The sequence below is a fragment of the Rhinolophus sinicus genome, chromosome 8, assembly GCF_057876585.1.
Source record: "Rhinolophus sinicus isolate RSI-liver-muscle chromosome 8, RSI-T2T, whole genome shotgun sequence".
NCBI classification, from domain to species: Eukaryota; Metazoa; Chordata; class Mammalia; order Chiroptera; family Rhinolophidae; genus Rhinolophus; species Rhinolophus sinicus.
The window spans coordinates 46,846,710-46,864,796 of NC_142508.1; the positions used below are offsets into that span (position 1 = coordinate 46,846,710).

Genomic DNA, 18,087 nt, shown 5'->3' on the forward strand with positions numbered 1-18,087 from the left:
CAGCACAGTGCCTGGAACATAATGAGCTCCACATATTTGCTATTCTTCTTGTTACTATGGATATTCCCACTAGTTCCCTGATCTCAGTGGCAGGTTGTGATGGGGTCTGGGCAGGTTGGGCAGCCCAGAAAGGAAGGCCTGAGCTGCCCAGGCCTGGAGGTCACCCAAAGGAGCCCTGTAATCAGCTGTAATCAGGCCAGTCCTGCCCCACCTCCTCCCTCCCTGGGTATATCAGGGCTGGTCCAGACCCCAGGCTCTGTCTTGGCAAAGGAGGGCAGCTGCACTGGGCACCATGGGGAAGGCAGTGAGTGGGGGCTGGGGTCAGGGGTCCGGGGCTTGGAGTTTGGAGGCAGGGGTTCTAGTGGGATCTGATGTCTCTCCTTCCCCTGTCCCCAGGAGAATTACGAGCTATACTCAGTAGAGCTGGGACCTGGCCCTGGTGGGGACATGGCAGCCAAACTGAGCAAGAAGAAGGCAGGCAGTGGTGGGGGCAAGAAGAAGGAGAAGCTGGAGCACATGAAAAAGGAGATGGAGATCGTGAGCGTGGGGCTATGGGGCTGGGTGGGGGCCTGGGGTGGGAGCCGGTGAGAGCTGGACAGCAAATGTCCTGCCCCCATCACACAGAATGACCACCAGCTGTCAGTGACAGAGCTGGAACAGAAATACCAGACCAGTGCGACAAAGGTGAGCTGGGGGCAGAGGGAGGAGTGGGTACAGAGAAGGGGGAGGGGTGGAGAGGGAGAGAGGGGGAGGAAAAAGGGAAAATGCATTAGAGAGAGAGAAGGAGGGGTGAGAGAGAGAGAGAGAGAGAGAAACAGAAGCAGATAAAAAGAGACAGAAAGAGAGAGAAGTAGAGACACAGAGAGGCAGAGAAATTGGCAAGAGAAATAGGGGCAGAGACAACAGGAAGACAGAAACAGAAAGATGGGAGAGGAGAGAGACACAAAGGAGGGAATGGTGAAGGGACAGGAACAGAGACAAACAAGGAGAAAGAAATGAAGAGGCAAAAGACAGCTGAGGTGGGGGAGATGGATAGAGGGAAAGAGGGGAAGGAGAGACAGAAGAGCCACCCCGCTGAGGAAGTATATGGGGAGAGGAAAGCCTTAGCAGCCACCACTGCCCCCACCCTACCCTGTCTCCAGGGCCTGTCTGCCAGCCTGGCAGCAGAGCTGCTGCTGCGTGATGGGCCCAACGCACTGCGGCCACCAAAGGGTACCCCGGAGTATGTCAAGTTCGCACGGCAGCTGGCAGGCGGTCTGCAGTGCCTCATGTGGGTAGCTGCTGCCATCTGCCTCATTGCCTTTGGTATCCAGGCCAGTGAGGGTGACCTTACCACTGATGACAATGTGAGTAGTGGGTGCTGGGGGGACAGACACGGGACACAGGGACATAGGGTGGGGATACAGAGACATGGAAATGCAGTTCCAAGACATGGTCATGGGGGATGAAGGACTTTTGGATATGGAACAGACCCAAGGTCACAGGGGACACAGGGGAGAATGTGTCTCAGATATGGAGGATGTAGGTGGGGATACAAAGACAAAGAAATACAATACTTAAGATATGGGACTTGGGAAATAGAACATTGGGCAGATCAAGAACAGAGGGCACAATGGACATTGGGACACAGACGTGGTACGCAAGGGCATAGAGACATAAGGGACCCAAAACTCAGGACACAGTACATGGACAGACATAAGACATTAGACATGGAAGCACAGAGACACAGAATATCAAGATGCAGGATGAGAGGACACTGGATATAGACAGAGGTCAGAACAAGGAACTTGGGGACTTAGGGACATGTGACATTGAATGTGACATAGGATGAGAACCCAGAGGTAGTTAGACATGGGAGACACTGGACATAGAGACTTGGAATTTGGAACATGAGACGCTGATCATGGAGTTCAGAATATGAAGCATGATAATATCGACAGCACACAGATACATGGAAATGGGGACATGAGAGCACAGGAACCATTGGGTATAAGGGACACAGAGGATGGCACACAGATTATGAAAACACAGAATATGCAACTTGGAGCACAGGGAATATAGCACCCGGGAACATGAGGAGACACACGGTAGTGGGCCTGTGGGCTGCACAACTTGGAGGACACAGAAAAAGGGACCACGTGGAACCAAGGTGCACAAATCATAGGGTATTGGGGACATGGGCACAAGTCCTGGGATATGGGGACATGGGGACCTAGGATTCAGGGGCCAGAGGATATGGGATGCAGGGACCGAGGGACACAAGACCCTGAAAATACATGGCACTTCAACGTAGGATGTGAAGAATATGGGGACAGGAGACAAAGGCCCCAGGGAATAGTGCACGAGGCTTCTCAGTAGAGTGGGGAAAACCATAGCAGCAGTGACCCCAAGAACACCAGGGGACCAGGGAGCAGGCAGGTGGCATTAAGCAGGGAGCTTCCAGTGCTGACTCATAGCCAGCCCCCGATCCTCCTCCCCCAGCTGTACCTGGCTGTGGCCCTCATCGCTGTGGTTGTGGTCACCGGTTGCTTTGGCTACTACCAAGAGTTTAAGAGCACCAACATCATCGCCAGCTTTAAGAACCTCGTGCCCCAGGTGGGTCCCCCAGCCCTGGCCACTTCAAGTTCCAGAGACTCCGCACCAGCTCAGGCAGGCTCCTGGCATCTCTGTGTGGCCCCTCCCATCAAGCCCCACCTGCCTTCATCCTTGGTCTCCATTTCTCCCCCTTTATCTCCCCACATCCCCACTGTCCTGAGCAACTTCCGCTCCCACTCACGGCCCGCCTTAGCTCTGGTGCTCCTGTTCCACCCACAGCAAGCAACTGTGATCCGAGATGGGGACAAGATCCAGATCAACGCAGATCAGCTTGTGGTGGGTGATCTGGTGGAGATGAAAGGTGGGGATCGAGTGCCAGCCGACATCCGCATACTCCAGGCCCAGGGCTGCAAGGTGGACAACTCCTCGCTGACGGGAGAGTCTGAGCCACAGACCCGCTCGCCCGAGTGTACACACGAGAGCCCCCTGGAGACCCGCAACATTGCCTTCTTCTCCACCATGTGCCTTGAGGGTGTGTGAGGCCCCGGCCTGTCCACCCAGCTGACCACACGGCCTCCACACTCCCCATGGCTAACACTGCCCCTTTTCTGCTACATTCTATGACACACTGCCTCCCCACTTCAATGACTGCTACCTCTTTGGGTCACAATACCTCTCTAGCTCCCACGGTTGCTACCCTCTTCCAAGGTCACACTGCCTGCATGACTGCCTTCCATTACTGCCCCCTCCTTCAGTTCCCATGGCTGTGCATGCCCCCACTGCTGCCAGTCCGGCCCTGAGTCCTCTTGACCCCATTGTAGGCACAGCACAGGGCCTGGTGGTCAACACGGGGGACCGCACCATCATCGGGCGCATCGCGTCACTGGCATCTGGAGTAGAAAATGAGAAAACACCCATTGCTATTGAGATCGAACATTTTGTGGACATCATCGCAGGCCTGGCCATCCTCTTTGGTGCCACATTTTTTGTGGTGGCCATGTGCATCGGCTACACCTTCCTGCGGGCCATGGTCTTCTTCATGGCCATCGTGGTAGCTTATGTGCCTGAGGGGCTGCTGGCCACTGTCACGGTGAGTTGGGGAGGCCAGAGAGGGGTACAGAGAACTGTCCCTCTGTCCATTCATGCAGGCTTCTCTCCACCATCTCTCTGTCTGTCCATCTGTCCATTTATTTCCCATCCTCCCACCCACCTTCTCATCATCCAACTTTCCACCTTCCCACCCCACATCTCTCCACCTATCCATTCACTCAGCAAACAGTCACAGAGGCTACACTGGGTCCTGTCCTCCTGTGCCACACACTGAAGACACAGAGATGAACAGACAGAGCCCTTGACTGGAGGAGGCCAAGGTCCGGTGTAGGCGTCCTTCAATAGTCAGCTCAGAGGAGGTTGAGGGAATGTTCATTTTCTCATATTGATTGTGTTGATAAGACAACTTACAGAACCTCAGCTAGAGCAGCTTACAGAGGTGCCTGGCGACATTTATCCGGGCAGCTTAGGGAGGAATCCCAAGTAGAAAGCATGGGATGGACAAAAGCGTGGAGACAAGAAAAAGCCTGGGTGCTGTGGAGGAATGCTGCATACGCAGCACTATGGCTGGGTTAAAGGATCTCCAGTGCTGTGAGAGGAGGGAAGTAGGACTGGAAGACTGGCCTCCATGCCGGTGTTTCTCACCCTTCCCCCAGGTCTGCCTGTCCCTGACAGCCAAGCGGCTGGCCAGCAAGAACTGTGTAGTCAAGAACCTGGAAGCAGTGGAGACACTGGGCTCCACCTCAGTAATCTGCTCTGACAAGACGGGGACCCTCACTCAGAATCGCATGACTGTGTCCCATCTGTGGTTTGACAATCACGTCCACTCAGCTGACACTACAGAAGACCAGTCAGGTGCGGGGGCGGAAGGAGACAGGTGCTGGGGCAGGATGTGGCAGGCCTAGATGGGAGCTCTGAGGTTACTGAAGGGACCCGGGGCAGGACTTTGCATTAATGGACAGGGACTTCGTTCTGATCAGGAAGAGGGCTGGGTCCAGGGACCAGGCAGGGGGCTAAGCTCCGAAGGGGCCTGGGATGGAGTCTCATATGACTTTCATAGAAGACTCAATACTGGGTCTGGAGAGAAGGCTCCTGTCCCGGGGTATGAGGAGGGGTGTGGGTCCCATCCAGGTCTGGGCAGGGGATCCTGCCCTGAATCTAGGGGGAGGGGCTCGGTTCTGGTGTGGGAGGACAGGCGCTTTGGGCCTGGTGCCTGCGTGGAGTCCCCTCGCGAGCCCAGCCTGGACGCCTGGCCTGCAGGGCAGACATTTGACCAGTCCTCGGAGACATGGAGGGCGCTGTGCCGCGTGCTCACCTTGTGCAACCGCGCTACGTTCAAGTCGGGCCAGGACGCGGTACCCGTGCCCAAGGTGAGAGCCGGGGAGACTCGGGGGACACCGGGGGCCTGGTGCAACCCGGCTCGCCCCTGACACCGGCTCTCGCTCCCAGCGCATCGTAATCGGGGACGCGTCCGAGACGGCGCTGCTCAAGTTCTCCGAGCTGACGCTAGGCAACGCCATGGGCTACCGCGAGCGTTTCCCCAAAGTCTGCGAGATACCCTTCAACTCCACCAACAAGTTCCAGGTGTGCGCCCGCCGGGCCGGCCCCGCCCGCGGCTCAGTCCCACCCACGGCAAGCCCTGTCCACTGCAGGCTCGACCTGTCCACTGCAGGGCGGGCCTGTGAAGGGCTTCGCTCCCAGTCTCCTCCCTCTCCATAGCCAAACCCCACCCACATCTCCCGTCTCGTTCACAGCCGTATGGCCTGGCCACGCCCGTAGCCACTTAGACCAGGGATCTTAGGCCTTCGGTGGTGGGTAGCTCACAATCCAGTTCTCCCCCAGTCCGACTCCGGACGCTAATTCGGTCCGTTCCCCGCGCCTAAGCCCCTAACTACACCCCGAGCCCTACCCCAAACCTCGGTCTCTAGCTACGACCAGCCCAGCCCCTACCTTACCCTCCCAAGGCACTTTGGACCGACGTCAGCCCAGCTCCCTACCCCCTTGACCTCGCCCACCACACCATCCCCTGCCCCCCGCCCACAGCTGTCCATCCACACGCTGGAGGACCCGCGGGACCCGCGGCACGTGCTGGTGATGAAGGGCGCCCCCGAGCGTGTGCTGGAGCGCTGTAGCTCCATCCTCATCAAGGGCCAGGAGCTGCCGCTGGATGAGCAATGGCGTGAGGCCTTCCAGACTGCCTACCTCAGCCTGGGAGGCCTGGGCGAACGCGTGCTGGGTGAGACCCCCATGGTGGGGTAGAGGGCGAACCAGCCTGCGAGAAGGAGCTAGCACAGACCCAGCTCAGTCTTCCCGGGACAGCCCTGGTCCTGACCTTTCCTATCCTTGGCTTACAGCTGACACACTCACCTTTGCTTTTCCCTGTCTCACTCCCAATCCCTGTCTATCCTCAATTGACCCGGCCCCTCCCAACCTGTTCTCGCTTGGACCTTTTCTATCCTGACCTGACCTTTGACCCCTTGGTTTTCCCAGCTCTTGCCCCAAGTGATGACCTGCCTTTGCTTTCACCGCCACTTTTCACAGTCCTCATGACCCTTTGACCTTCACCAGTCCCTGCCTCAACTCAAAAGACTTCCCTAATCCTTGTCCTGACCTCTGACATTCCCTAATTTTTGTCCTGACTCCTTAAACTTCCATAACCCCTGCCTCAACCCTAGAAGGCACAGACCTGTGGTCTAGTTCTGGATTTTTCATGTTACTTGCTGTGTGACCACTGGTAAAAATTGTCCCCTCTCTAAGCCTCAGTTTCGTCATCTGCAACATGAGGATGCTAACAGCCTCAGAGGGTAGTTGTGAGGATGGATTCGGATGACGAGAATGAAGGATTCAGCACAGGGTCAGGCATCCATGGGGGCTCGGTGCAAGGGGCCTGGTCATTTCACTTGTTATGTGGCATTGCTAGAGAAGGGTCCTCCCAGGGCTCCTCTGACTTCCCTGTTTTCTGATCAGGTTTCTGCCAGCTTTACCTGAGTGAGAAGGACTACCCGCCTGGCTATGCCTTTGACGTGGAGGCCATGAACTTTCCAACTAGTGGCCTGTGTTTTGCGGGACTTGTATCCATGATAGACCCACCCCGGGCCACCGTCCCTGATGCTGTGCTCAAGTGCCGCACGGCAGGCATCCGGGTATGCCACCTGGGAAAGCACCAAGCAGGGGCGAGAACAGAGGAGGGCAGTATTTGGGGATGAGGAACCCCGTGACATCGGAAAATACCTTGAACCCAAAAGGGAATATATTGGCTCATGAAACGAAAAAGTTTTGGAGAATGAAGCTTCAGATATAGCTGGATCCAAATGTTCAGTGTTATTAGGAATTTGCCTTTCTTCATGTCTCAGCTCTGCTTTTCTCTCTGCTGGCTGTATTCTCAAGCAGTCTCTCCATTTTGGTGGACAAAGATGACCCCCTCACAGCAGCTCCAACTTACCTGCTTAGCCACCCCACAGAAAAAGAGTGCCTCTTTTGTAGTTGCACTAGATTGGGTAACATGTCCGTCCCTGAACCAGTCAGTCACTGTGGTTGCGGGTGGAATACCTTGATTGGCCAGGTCTGGGCTTACCTGCCCAATGTTGACCAGGGACCTCCACTTCAACCTGAGAGGGGGGTGGTTCCCCAAAGACAAATCAAGAGTTGGGGGGCCAATGCTGACCAAAGATCACCCAAGTCTTTCCCATGGTCTGTAAGGCCCTGTAAGATCTGGGCACTGTTATTGTCCTAAGCTCATTCCTCAGCCCTCTACCTCTTGTTCACTCCACTCCAGTCATGTTGGCCTGCCTGCTGTTCCTCCAACAGTTCAGGCATGTTCACACCTCTTATTTTGCATTGGCTGTTCCCTCTGCCAGTACCACTCTTCCCCCAGATTTCCATGTGGCCAATTCTCCTCTTGTTCAGGTCTCTGCTCAAATGTCACCTTCTCAATGAGGCTTTTCCTGGACACACTTAAAATTGAACCACCTCATTTTCCACCCAACACTTGCCATCTCCTTTACCCAGTTAAATTTCCCCTCTCCTTCTAACATGTGATATCATTCATTTCTCAATTTAAAAAATTGTCTGTCTCCCACACTAGAATGTCAGCTCCATGAGGACAGGGATTTTTGTCTGTTTTGTCCCTGCTATGTCTCAGGCACATAGCAGGTGGTCACAATTATTAATCGTTGAGTAAATGAATGAATGTCTCAGCAGATGTCCACTAGGGAGAACAGGGAGATTGGGCTGAGCTGAAGGGGTCAAAGATCTGCTGGTCCTCCCCACAGGTTATCATGGTGACAGGTGACCACCCCATCACGGCCAAGGCCATTGCGGCCAGCGTGGGCATCATCTCAGAAGGAAGCGAAACAGTGGAGGACATTGCTGCCCGTCTCCGTGTGCCCGTGGACCAGGTTAATCGGAAGTAAGCCCCCTTCAGCCCTCCCCCTGGTTCTTCCTACACCCCACACAGACTGACGCCCTAGCGATGCCCTCCCACCTCCTACCCCAGGGATGCCCGTGCTTGCGTGATCAATGGCATGCAGCTGAAGGACATGGACCCATCAGAGCTGGTCGAGGCGTTGCGTACCCACCCTGAGATGGTGTTTGCTCGCACCAGTCCCCAGCAGAAGCTAGTGATTGTGGAGAGCTGCCAGCGACTGGTATGACCCTCTTGATGAAGGTGGGCAGATGGGCTGGGCTGGCCCTGGGCTGGCCTCTCACGACCTGCCTGTCCATACCCACTCCCTGCAGGGGGCAATCGTGGCTGTGACGGGGGATGGTGTGAATGACTCCCCAGCTCTGAAGAAGGCAGACATTGGTGTGGCCATGGGCATTGCTGGCTCGGATGCTGCCAAAAATGCAGCTGACATGATCCTGCTGGATGACAACTTCGCCTCCATTGTGACGGGCGTGGAGCAGGGTCTGGGCTGGGTCAGAGGTGGGGGGAGGCGGTGGGCACAGGAGGAAGTGGGCTGTGAGGAGGCTGAGGTGCTTGCTGTGCACCCTTAGGCCGACTGATCTTTGACAACCTGAAGAAGTCCATTGCCTACACGTTGACCAAGAACATCCCTGAATTGACGCCGTACCTCATTTACATCACTGTCAGCGTGCCCCTGCCCCTCGGGTGCATTACCATCCTCTTCATAGAACTCTGCACTGACATTGTGAGTCTATGCTGCCCCAGTGCCCCCACCCACACGTGCCCACAGACGTATGCCCGTGGACACACACAACAGGCAGAGACCAGCACGGTCACTCTTAGACACAGAGCAACACAGACAAGACATGTGTACAACAGCCAGCCAGATGTGGAGACACAGACAGGCAGACAGGTTGACAAAATTACAGACTTGGACACAGAGGTGGGCACTCAGGTAGGCATGGACGGCTCATGGACACACATGGACTCATATGGACACTCAGACAAACAGATCTTAATAGACACAGATGTCTGGATACACTTGGATCACAAACAGACACCCCTCAACAGACATGGATAAATAAACACCATCGGATAGACCCCAAGGCAGACAGACGGAAAAGAGCCACAGATACACCCACAAATGCAGCCAGATGCATGGCCACGTCAATGTGTTTATTCAGCAACACTCATAGTGCTTACTCTGGGCCAGGCACACATTAGCTTACTTAATTTTGTCCTCATAACTACTCTATGACATGGGCTTTATTTACTTATCACCCCATTTTACTGATGAGCTAATTGAGGCATAGGCAGGTTGAGCGGCTTGCCTCACGTCACACAGCTGGTCAGTGGCACAGCTGGGAATTGAGCCCAGGTAGTCAGATGTCCCAGAGCCTGTGTTCTTCATCAGTGCACTCTGCTGCCACTGTCTAGTCACACACAGATGAGGTGGGGGATGGGGAGGAGGACACAGCGACACAGAAGGGACACAGAGAAACAGAGATAGTGACACAGAAACAGAGATAGGGACACAGAGACACAAAAGCAGAGACAGTCATGGAGAAAGAGACCAGAGACAGGGACAAAGGAACAGAGTGAGCAACAGAAAGAGGGCAAGACCAGAGTACCCCAGATAAACACAAAGACAGGGAGAGCAGGGGGCAGGGGAGGAGGGGAAGAGGAGGAGGCAGAACGGAGGGAGACAGAGAGAAGGAGAGAACATGCAAAGGAGGAGATAAATGCAGATATTCTGATGGACACAGGACCGATGTGGAGTGGACATGCCAACGCTCCTGATGGGTCAGCTGGGCCCAAGCTGTGCAGGCAGGTGTGGCTGTGTGGTCACTGCAGGTCCTGCTTCCTCACCTCAGTCCTATCCCTGCCCGCTGGCTGCGGGGAGAGCTCCAGGGGTCAGGGGACCTAGGCAAACCCTTAACCCCGGTTCTTTCTGCTCCTGGCCAGTTTCCATCTGTGTCGCTGGCATATGAGAAGGCTGAGAGTGACATCATGCATCTGCGTCCACGGAACCCAAAGCGTGACCGATTAGTCAATGAGCCCCTGGCTGCCTACTCCTACTTCCAGATTGGTGAGTGCCCAGGGGCTGGGAAGCCCAGGGCTCACCAGCAGGGCCACTCACCTGCCTTGGGGGCGCTAACTGTGGCTCTGGTCTGTTCTGGATCTCAGTGTCTGCATTTGATTCTGGGTCTCTGTCGTTCTCTGAGTCCTTATAGTCACATGATTGTCTCTATGGTCCTGTGTCCCTTCTCTGTCTCTGGCCCTGTTCTTCATGACCCTGTCTCTGGGTTTCGCCTCCTTCTGTGTTATTTTGGGTTCTCTGTCTCTCTCTGTGTTTTGTCTCTTGTGTCCTTATCAATCTCTTGCAATCCTTGTCTCTCTCTGTATGTCTCTCCATGTCTGTCAGTGTCTGTGCTTCTGTCTGTCTCATGTCACTGTTTATGTGTCCCTGTCTCTTTGTGTGTCCCTGACTCTCTCTGTGTATGTGTCTCTGTGTTCCTGTCTTTTCACATACCTGTCTCTCTCCGTGTCCCTATTTCTCTGTGTCTCCATCTCTGTCTCCCTGCATCTCCTTGCCTCTCCCCAGGTGCCATCCAGTCATTTGCTGGCTTCGCTGACTATTTCACGGCCATGGCGCAGGAGGGCTGGTTCCCATTGCTGTGTGTGGGGCTGCGGCCGCAGTGGGAGAACCACCACCTACAAGATCTGCAGGACAGCTATGGCCAGGAGTGGGTGAGTCCCGTGACTCTCTTATTTCCAATGCTGCCTACCCAGAGCATCCCAGACACCCAGACTCTCTGCCAGTTCCGGGGTAAAGTCCTTTCCTGTTACCATCTCGAGCTCCAAACTCCTGCTTCTGCTGGTCCCAGCTGCAGATGGGTCCCCTCCCTGCCCTGACAGTAACACATCATCTCAGCTGTGGGACTAGGCCCCTGTTCTGTTATTTTCCCTGCATCACTTACACAGAGTATTTGCGTGTGTGGCCGACTTTAATGATGGTTTGGAGCATAGAGAGGCTAGGCCCAGCTAGCTGGTGTATTCAGCTTGCCCTGTGGAGTTACAGGTCAGCACATTCCCCTTAAATATGTAATGTCGTGATTAAGAGTGCAGACCTTGGAGCCAGGCTTCCTTGGATCCATGGTATGCCTCTACTCACTCCTGTGTGACCCTGAGCAAGTTGCTGTGTCTCGCTGTGCCTCAGTTTTCTCACCTGTAAAATGGAGAGAACACTGATGTCACCTCTGTCACCTCTGGGATTGTGTGGTCCCCAGAGCAGCAGCAGCAGCATCACATGGGAACTTATTTGAAATGCAAGTTCTCAGTCCCCACCCTAGACTTCTGGGTCAGAAACTCTGGGTGTGGTTCCTGGACGTCTTTGTTTTAACCGGCCCTTCTGGGGTTCTGATACACGCTGAAGTTTGGGTACCGTCAATAGGAATATGGGGAGGATTAAATGAGATAATACATGTGAAACACTTGATACCTGGCGCACAGGAAATGTTCCCTACACAATTAACTGGTGTTAAAAACAGTTATATTGAAGAAATGGACTGAATCCTGACTGCCCCTTTAAGTGCTCTGTTCCCCAAAGGCCCACCTGGTGCACTTTACTCATTTTTACAATTGGCCTGGGTCCTGGAGTCACTAGACTTTATAAATCCTGCCTCGGGGTTCCAGTTCCTTTTCCCAGGACCCTTCTTTTGGGTGCACAGGAAATTCTACATCCTTGTTTCTTTATGAAAGTAATTGGTCTGCCCACGCACTGACATCCAAGCTCTGCTAGACTAAGGTTTCTGGGCCTCACACTGTGGGGTCCTGCAAACCTGGCAGATCCTGCGTCTTTCCTTTCCTCTCACCCAAGGCTCTGATGCAGGGGAAAGAGCGTTTTAGGGGTTCATGGTCCTAGGCCCCGAATTGCCCAACTGGCTGCAGAGGCTGCCTGGGCTCAGGCTGCTTTGCTTTCGCCCCGGCCCACAGACGTTCGGGCAGCGCCTGTACCAGCAGTACACCTGCTACACCGTGTTCTTCATCAGCATCGAGATGTGCCAGATCGCTGACGTCCTCATCCGCAAGACGCGCCGCCTCTCTACCTTCCAGCAGGGCTTCTTCAGGTGTCCCCGCAGGCCCCAGCCCTGCCCCACCCCCCAAGCTCTTGTCCCAACTCCCAGCAGATCCTGACCAGGGCTTACTGCAGCCAGCAAACCCCAGCCCCGGAGGTGTGCATGTGCTGGGGCCAGGTGCTAACATTCCTTATTGGTAGCCAGCCAGTGCCCCCCCCCCCCATGTACCTCTCAGCTGGCCCCTCCATATTTCATCAACCGAAGGGGTGATGCTGACAGGGCCATCATCCACTATTGCTGAGGTGCCACTCTGGTGTTAAATGTTAGAACATTGCCCTGCTGGTGACGACATCTGACCTCCTCTGACCCAGTACCCCAGTTTCCCTTTGGCCCCAATTCCTGATGGCCTGTCTTTGTGCCGAGCCCGGCAGTCTGAGCCCGTTCCACCCTGTCCCACCTGCAGGAACAAGATCCTGGTGATCGCCATTGTGTTCCAGGTCTGCGTCGGCTGCTTCCTGTGCTACTGCCCCGGAATGCCCAACATCTTCAACTTCATGCCCATCCGGTGAGGGGCCAAGAGGTGTGAGGGATGGGCATGCGGGACCCAGACCTGGGCACAGCCTTCACCTTGCCGTCTCTTCTGTGCCTTCAGGTTCCAGTGGTGGCTGGTCCCCATGCCCTTTGGCCTCCTCATCTTTGTCTATGATGAGATCCGGAAACTTGGAGTTCGCTGTTGCCCCGGGAGTGAGTGTGGAGACTGGGGGGCTGGGGTGGGGGATGAAATGTTCTCAGAGCAGCTGCCATGACCTTTGCCTTTCAAACTTGACCCCCAGATCAAATTGCCACCGATGCATAAGCTCTGAGCCCCACCCTGACCCCCCACCCCGACCCCCCACCCCGCAGCACTGAGTCTTCTCCCTCTCTCTCTCCCCCAGGCTGGTGGGACCAGGAACTCTACTATTAGAGGCACTGCTGCCTCCCCCACAGCCAGGTGAGGAGGGACTCACAGGACTGTCTGCACAGCCACCGAAACATCCTGGCCACCCAGAGTCCTAGGCTCACCTGTGTCTGCTCCTGCAGCCCATGGCACCCCAATCTTGGAGGGACCCTCCCCACTTCCCTTCCGCATCCCTAAGGGGCGCACCCTCCTGGAGAAGCACTCCTGAGGCCCAGCTCTGAGCTGGCCTGGGGAAGTCCCCACCTGAGGGGCTGGGGACTTTGATGGGGAGCAGGAACTAGCAGCTCCTGTGAGGTGGGCAGCCTGGGGGTTATCTTTAAAACACATTTGTGTCTGCCTGATAGTAATAAACCAGCTTCTGGCACCATCTTAAATGTTTTTCATGAGTCCCTTTGGTCCCACAATCCTACAATTTAGGGGCTACTTGTTCCCAAAACATAGCCTGGCACATAGTAGGTACTCAATAAATGTCCCTTGGAGAAATGAATTCCCATTTCTTTGCCTAGGATTACAGCATTTAAAGGAGAGCTGGATGAGACCACAGGCACCCTCCCCAGCAGTGCTTTGACCACCCTGCTAACCTGAACACTGCCTCTGGGCTCTCCTTTTTCAGCACCCATTTTCCCTCTGGAGGCTCTTTGATACAGGGTGTCAAAATCTTTTCCACTTCAGGCAGCGCCCCTGCCCCCAACCCCCCTAGGTGTTTCCACTCTGATTCCACTTGTTCACTCCTTTGCTGTTGCAATGGGTGCCCTCTCAGTGGTTCAGTCCCAACCAACTTCTGGGGGTTAAACTCACAGGCTCCTCCTCACACCCTTTCACCTGAAAGGTTAACCCAGTAACTCCAGTCCCCAGGCTCTCCACCTCTGGCCATACTTTTCCTGGTCCCCTTTCTTGCCTTTCTAACCCTTTCTTTAATATGAGTCTCTCTGGCTGGGCCCCGGGCTTCTCCCTCCTCGTCACCACAGCAACACTGCCCCCCACCCCGCCCCCTCCTCAGTTCTGTCTCTGCAGTCACGCCCACATCTGTCTCCAGCCTGCCCTGGCATGTCTGAAAGGACCCACACTGGCCTCTACATCCTCCTCCAAACCTGCTCCCATCCACTGTCCCATAGTGGGTTCCTTCTCCCTAGGAAATGGGGTGAGCCCTCGGGGAGCTTACAAGCCTCAAATTACTTGTTTCCCTGGATTCCTTCACTCCTTCCTCACCTGTCATCTCCCCCAATCCACCCCCTGGAAAAAAATACAGCCCATTGGTCACTACCACCTCTATTCGGCTTCTAACCACACTTCTCCAAACCCCACCAGCCCAGACCTGGCCTTTTGGCCTCAGTCTCCCCATCCAGGGGCCATGGGAGCTTCCTAAAGCCAAACATGACCCTGTCCTCCCCCTACCTAGAACTCTCCAAGGTTCCCCACTGCTCCTGGTCAACTCCCCAGCCCAGCACTGAGAGCCTTCTGCAACCTGGCCCCTGCTGACTTCTGCTATCTCACAAGCCCCCTTGAACTTGTTCCAACCAGTTATGTTTTACTGGAAATGCCAGGCCCTTTCTGCGACCTCAAGGCCTTTATACAGGCCTTGCCACCTGCTTTGCTCCCCTTTGCCCCACTGACTCATCCTTCAGGTCTCAGCCCAACCTCCTCTTCCAGGGAGCCCAGCCTGCCCCCCAGGCTGGGTCAGGTGGCTCCTCTGGGCCCGCCAGCCCCTTGTTTTTCCATCACAGCCCTAATTAATCATTGTAGTCTAGCTCATCAGTCCTATCACTCTGACCGGGCTTCACCCATTACAGCCCTGCTCCCTCTGGCCTATACTCCCCTACCTCAGTGCCAACCACTCTGGTCTAACCCCCATGAAAGCTTACTTCAGTTGGCCACTAGCAAGGGCCTGAATCTCATTCCTGCTCAGCAAATAGCTGTCAAATTAATTTCTGCAAACTTTACTTGTCCCAATATGTGACAAAGCGTAGATGGTGCATGGGATGGAGGTGTGGGTGAAAGTGACTCTACTACATATCTACCCACCTGGGCTGGGGGAGTGCCCGGTCTACTCCCTTTTCAATTCAGTCAGGGTGGCCAGTCAATCACTTGCACTTTCCCTAAGACACCTGTGGAATCTTTATTCACTAGGGGCAATGAGAAAGTGTGGTAGATGGTATTTGTCCCATCCGAGGGTAAATGTTCCCTCAGAAAACACCAACACTGTCATAGCAGAGCTGAACAGAGCTGTGCTTAGTGCTTTCCTAGGCCCAGGGTTAAATCACATTATGGCAGGACCTCAACAGTCTAGTGGAGGGAGGGAGGGGGCAATTGCCCTATCCCACACACTGGGGATCCCACTGGGAACACCAGGGCTGGGGAGCACTTTCCTGAGTGAGCAGGATTTGTATCAAGGTGGAGTTTAAGCATGATATTAAAATTCAAAACCCTACTTCTTACATCCCTCTCAGGAAGGGGGAGGGGAATGGGGCAGGGAGCTGGCCCCACTGGACCAAAGAAGGGCTGGGGTGGCGAGGGTGGCGGCCAGGAAAAGTCCAAATTGTGGGGTTCAAATGCTCTATTTGGCTACGGCTGTCTCTGAACTCCATCCTGAAAAGACTCAGGCCAGGATTTGATCTGAGGGCCACCGAACTGAGTCAAAGCACCGAGGAGCTCAGAATCACAAAAGTGTGCCCCAGAGGTTGTGATTGGACTATTCATTCTGCAGCAGGGATCCCTCGATGGTTGTAAGCAGGGAGGGTGAACTAGTAGGACTGGGGTTTTGGATCAGTCCCCTTGGCTGACATATAACGGGTGGATCAACGGAGAAGAGTAGGGCCAGGTGCCTAGGAGGTGCCCAGCCAGGGAAGGGCCTGTGTGGGAGAGGGCCAGGTGGAGACCGTGGGAAGTCAAGAACCCTCTCTTGGATTCTAGCTCCTCTCTATCCCTTGCTCTCTGAGGGCCCTGGTCTCTGCCACTGCTCAAAGATCATCTACTTCAAGCCCTCAGTCTACCCGGGGAAAACAAGGAGCTGCGGATCTGCTCCAGGGACACAGGACAAAGCAGGGCCAGTTAGTTTCCCAGCGTGTCCAGCTGGCTCTGGGACACAGGTGAACACTGTATTGGTAGATAGTTCCAGAGAGAGATAGAAGCGGAAACAACTTTCCAAATACTGTTTACTTCACTAAAACCTGGAGACAAGGAAAGGCATGTGAACGTCTGGGACACCAAGCCTAGGAGTGCACATTGACAACGGCGACATACAAGGCCAGGGTGCTGAGGGCCAGCAGCCCTGTCACCACTGCTCGGGCCAGCAGTGCTGTCCAGCTTCCCAGGGAACAAAGGTGGACGAAAGTCCTGTGGGGAAACATTACAGTGAGGAAAGGAGAACAGATCCCCCCCCCCATGTCGCCCGAACCTTAAACCCCACCCAGCTCACTCCATGACAAAGGCCTTGTAGATGCTAAGGAACATGAGCAGGAGGACTGCAGGTCGGAAAGTGTGGTACAGGTCGTAGCGCGTTATCATCCACACCTGGGCAGAGGCGACGATGTAATGGACCTGAAAGGAGGCAGGTAGTCAGGGCCGGGCCTTGGGGAGAAGTACCACCCCCAGCAAACACGGTGTACATGGGAAAGTAGGAGTGCGTACCAGACTGATGTTGGAGTCAATGCTCATCTGGATGTATTTCCAGTCAAACTCAATGCCCCGGGCTCCAACCCAAAGGGGGATGCAACTGGAGAAGGCAAAAGGAGGTATTCTCCAGTACCCAGAAACCCTTAGCACCCAGAATCTGAGCCCCCACCCTCCAGAACTCCCTGAAACCCAGGTGTCCTTTCTCAGGAATCTGGGCTCCAGACGGCTGCACACACCGGGACATAATGAGCTCGGCTGTGGCCCAGCCCAGGGCAGCAACCATGATCTTGTACTCCCCTTTGCCGGCGTTCCGGGACATGACAAGGTTGAGGCCTATAAGGTCGGCCACATCCACGCTGGCCTTCATGAACTCCTGTGGGTCAGGTTGAGGCTTGAGTAAGCGCAGGTGCCAAGGGACCCCACTCCTGCACTCCTTCCCGCCTCCCTTGCCCCACTTACCCCAATGAAGTCATAGATGCCACCTTCCCAAGTGGGAAAGAAAGTGGCCAGGAACAACATCTGAGAACAGAAAACAGAGAGGTCACCTCAAGGTGAGGGGGCTAAACTATGTGAGTTTTGTGGGAAGTCAGCGTGTACATGGAGGGCAGCACACTGGGACTCTGGGCGGCTCATGTGGAGAGGGACCATCAGATGGGAGCAAGAATAAGGACCGGTGGAGAGAGAGGGTAGGGGCAGGAAGCTTTTCCGTGATTACAGGGGATCAGGGTCAGGTCTGGAGGTGCCTCGCCTGGCTGCCCAGGCGGCCTTAGCAGCACCAACGTGTGTATATGCGTATGTGTGTGTGTGTGGCGGGGTTAGCAGCTCTTAACCATACAAAACCTTTCTGAACCATACAAATGATTTTTCAATTTTACTAAAAGATCTATGCAAAAGTTGCTTGGAGACCTCTCCTCAGGTTTCACCCTCCCAAAGTCCGTCTTCTATGTGTATCCTGGAGCTTCCCCACGCCAGTGCTGAGGACGGTCCCACAACCGGGGGATCTGGGTGGAGAGGAGTCCTGGGTCTGGCGAGCCTGGGAGCCAGACGTGCGGCTCTGGGCACCCTCACCTTGCACAGCTGCACGAAGAGGTAGGTGACCCCAGCCTGGACGCACTTCCAGAAAGCATTGTATTCGGACCTGCGGGAGCGGGCGGTGAGGGCTCGCCCGGGCCCGCGCCCCCCGCCCCCGCAGCCGCCCCGCACTCACAGGCCGCTGCACTTGTAGGTGATGAAGTAGGGGAAGTAGGCCAGGGCAAAGCAGTTCCCGAAGTGAAACAAGGTCATGGCGCCGGCATCCAGAGCGCGGGTCCGCACCTTCCCGGCCTGGCGCCCAGGCCTGGGGCCCCAGCCTCCGCCACCGCCCGCTCGGCCTTCTGGGAGCGGAGTCCGCGGCGCCGGCGCACTGACGTCACGGGCTCCGCCGCGGCGCTGAGCGCGGCCGCCGGAGC

At 55.3% G+C, this 18,087-nt stretch overlaps 2 protein-coding genes across 3 annotated transcripts; one reads left to right on the forward strand and one right to left on the reverse strand.

Moving 5' to 3' along the window:
* The first annotated feature begins 271 nt into the window (after nt 1-271).
* Nucleotides 272-13,391, forward strand: ATP4A (ATPase H+/K+ transporting subunit alpha). Its single transcript, XM_074315730.2, has 22 exons — nt 272-304; nt 397-537; nt 625-684; nt 1,143-1,346; nt 2,482-2,595; nt 2,815-3,067; nt 3,357-3,625; nt 4,242-4,440; nt 4,846-4,955; nt 5,035-5,169; nt 5,629-5,821; nt 6,553-6,728; nt 7,857-7,993; nt 8,081-8,231; nt 8,323-8,491; nt 8,581-8,735; nt 9,956-10,079; nt 10,596-10,741; nt 11,987-12,120; nt 12,533-12,634; nt 12,722-12,813; nt 13,005-13,391. The coding sequence occupies exons 1-22, from the start codon at nt 293-295 to the stop codon at nt 13,031-13,033; spliced, it is 3,105 nt and encodes a 1,034-aa protein (XP_074171831.1). The 5' UTR covers nt 272-292; the 3' UTR covers nt 13,034-13,391.
* A 2,771-nt stretch (nt 13,392-16,162) lies between these two features.
* TMEM147 (transmembrane protein 147) lies at nt 16,163-18,028 on the reverse strand. 2 transcript variants are annotated; one of them, XM_019710671.3, is made up of 7 exons: nt 17,847-18,028; nt 17,708-17,777; nt 17,099-17,158; nt 16,876-17,012; nt 16,655-16,739; nt 16,443-16,564; nt 16,163-16,360 (listed from the first exon to the last, which is right to left on the reverse strand). In XM_019710671.3, exons 1-7 carry the CDS (start codon nt 17,921-17,923, stop codon nt 16,237-16,239), a joined length of 675 nt encoding a protein of 224 aa, XP_019566230.1. In that variant the 5' UTR covers nt 17,924-18,028; the 3' UTR covers nt 16,163-16,236. The 2 variants fall into 2 exon arrangements, with proteins under 2 accessions (XP_019566230.1, XP_019566231.1); XM_019710672.3 differs by lacking the exon at nt 17,708-17,777 and having other exon boundaries at nt 17,847-17,993.
* Nucleotides 18,029-18,087: the final 59 nt, after the last annotated feature.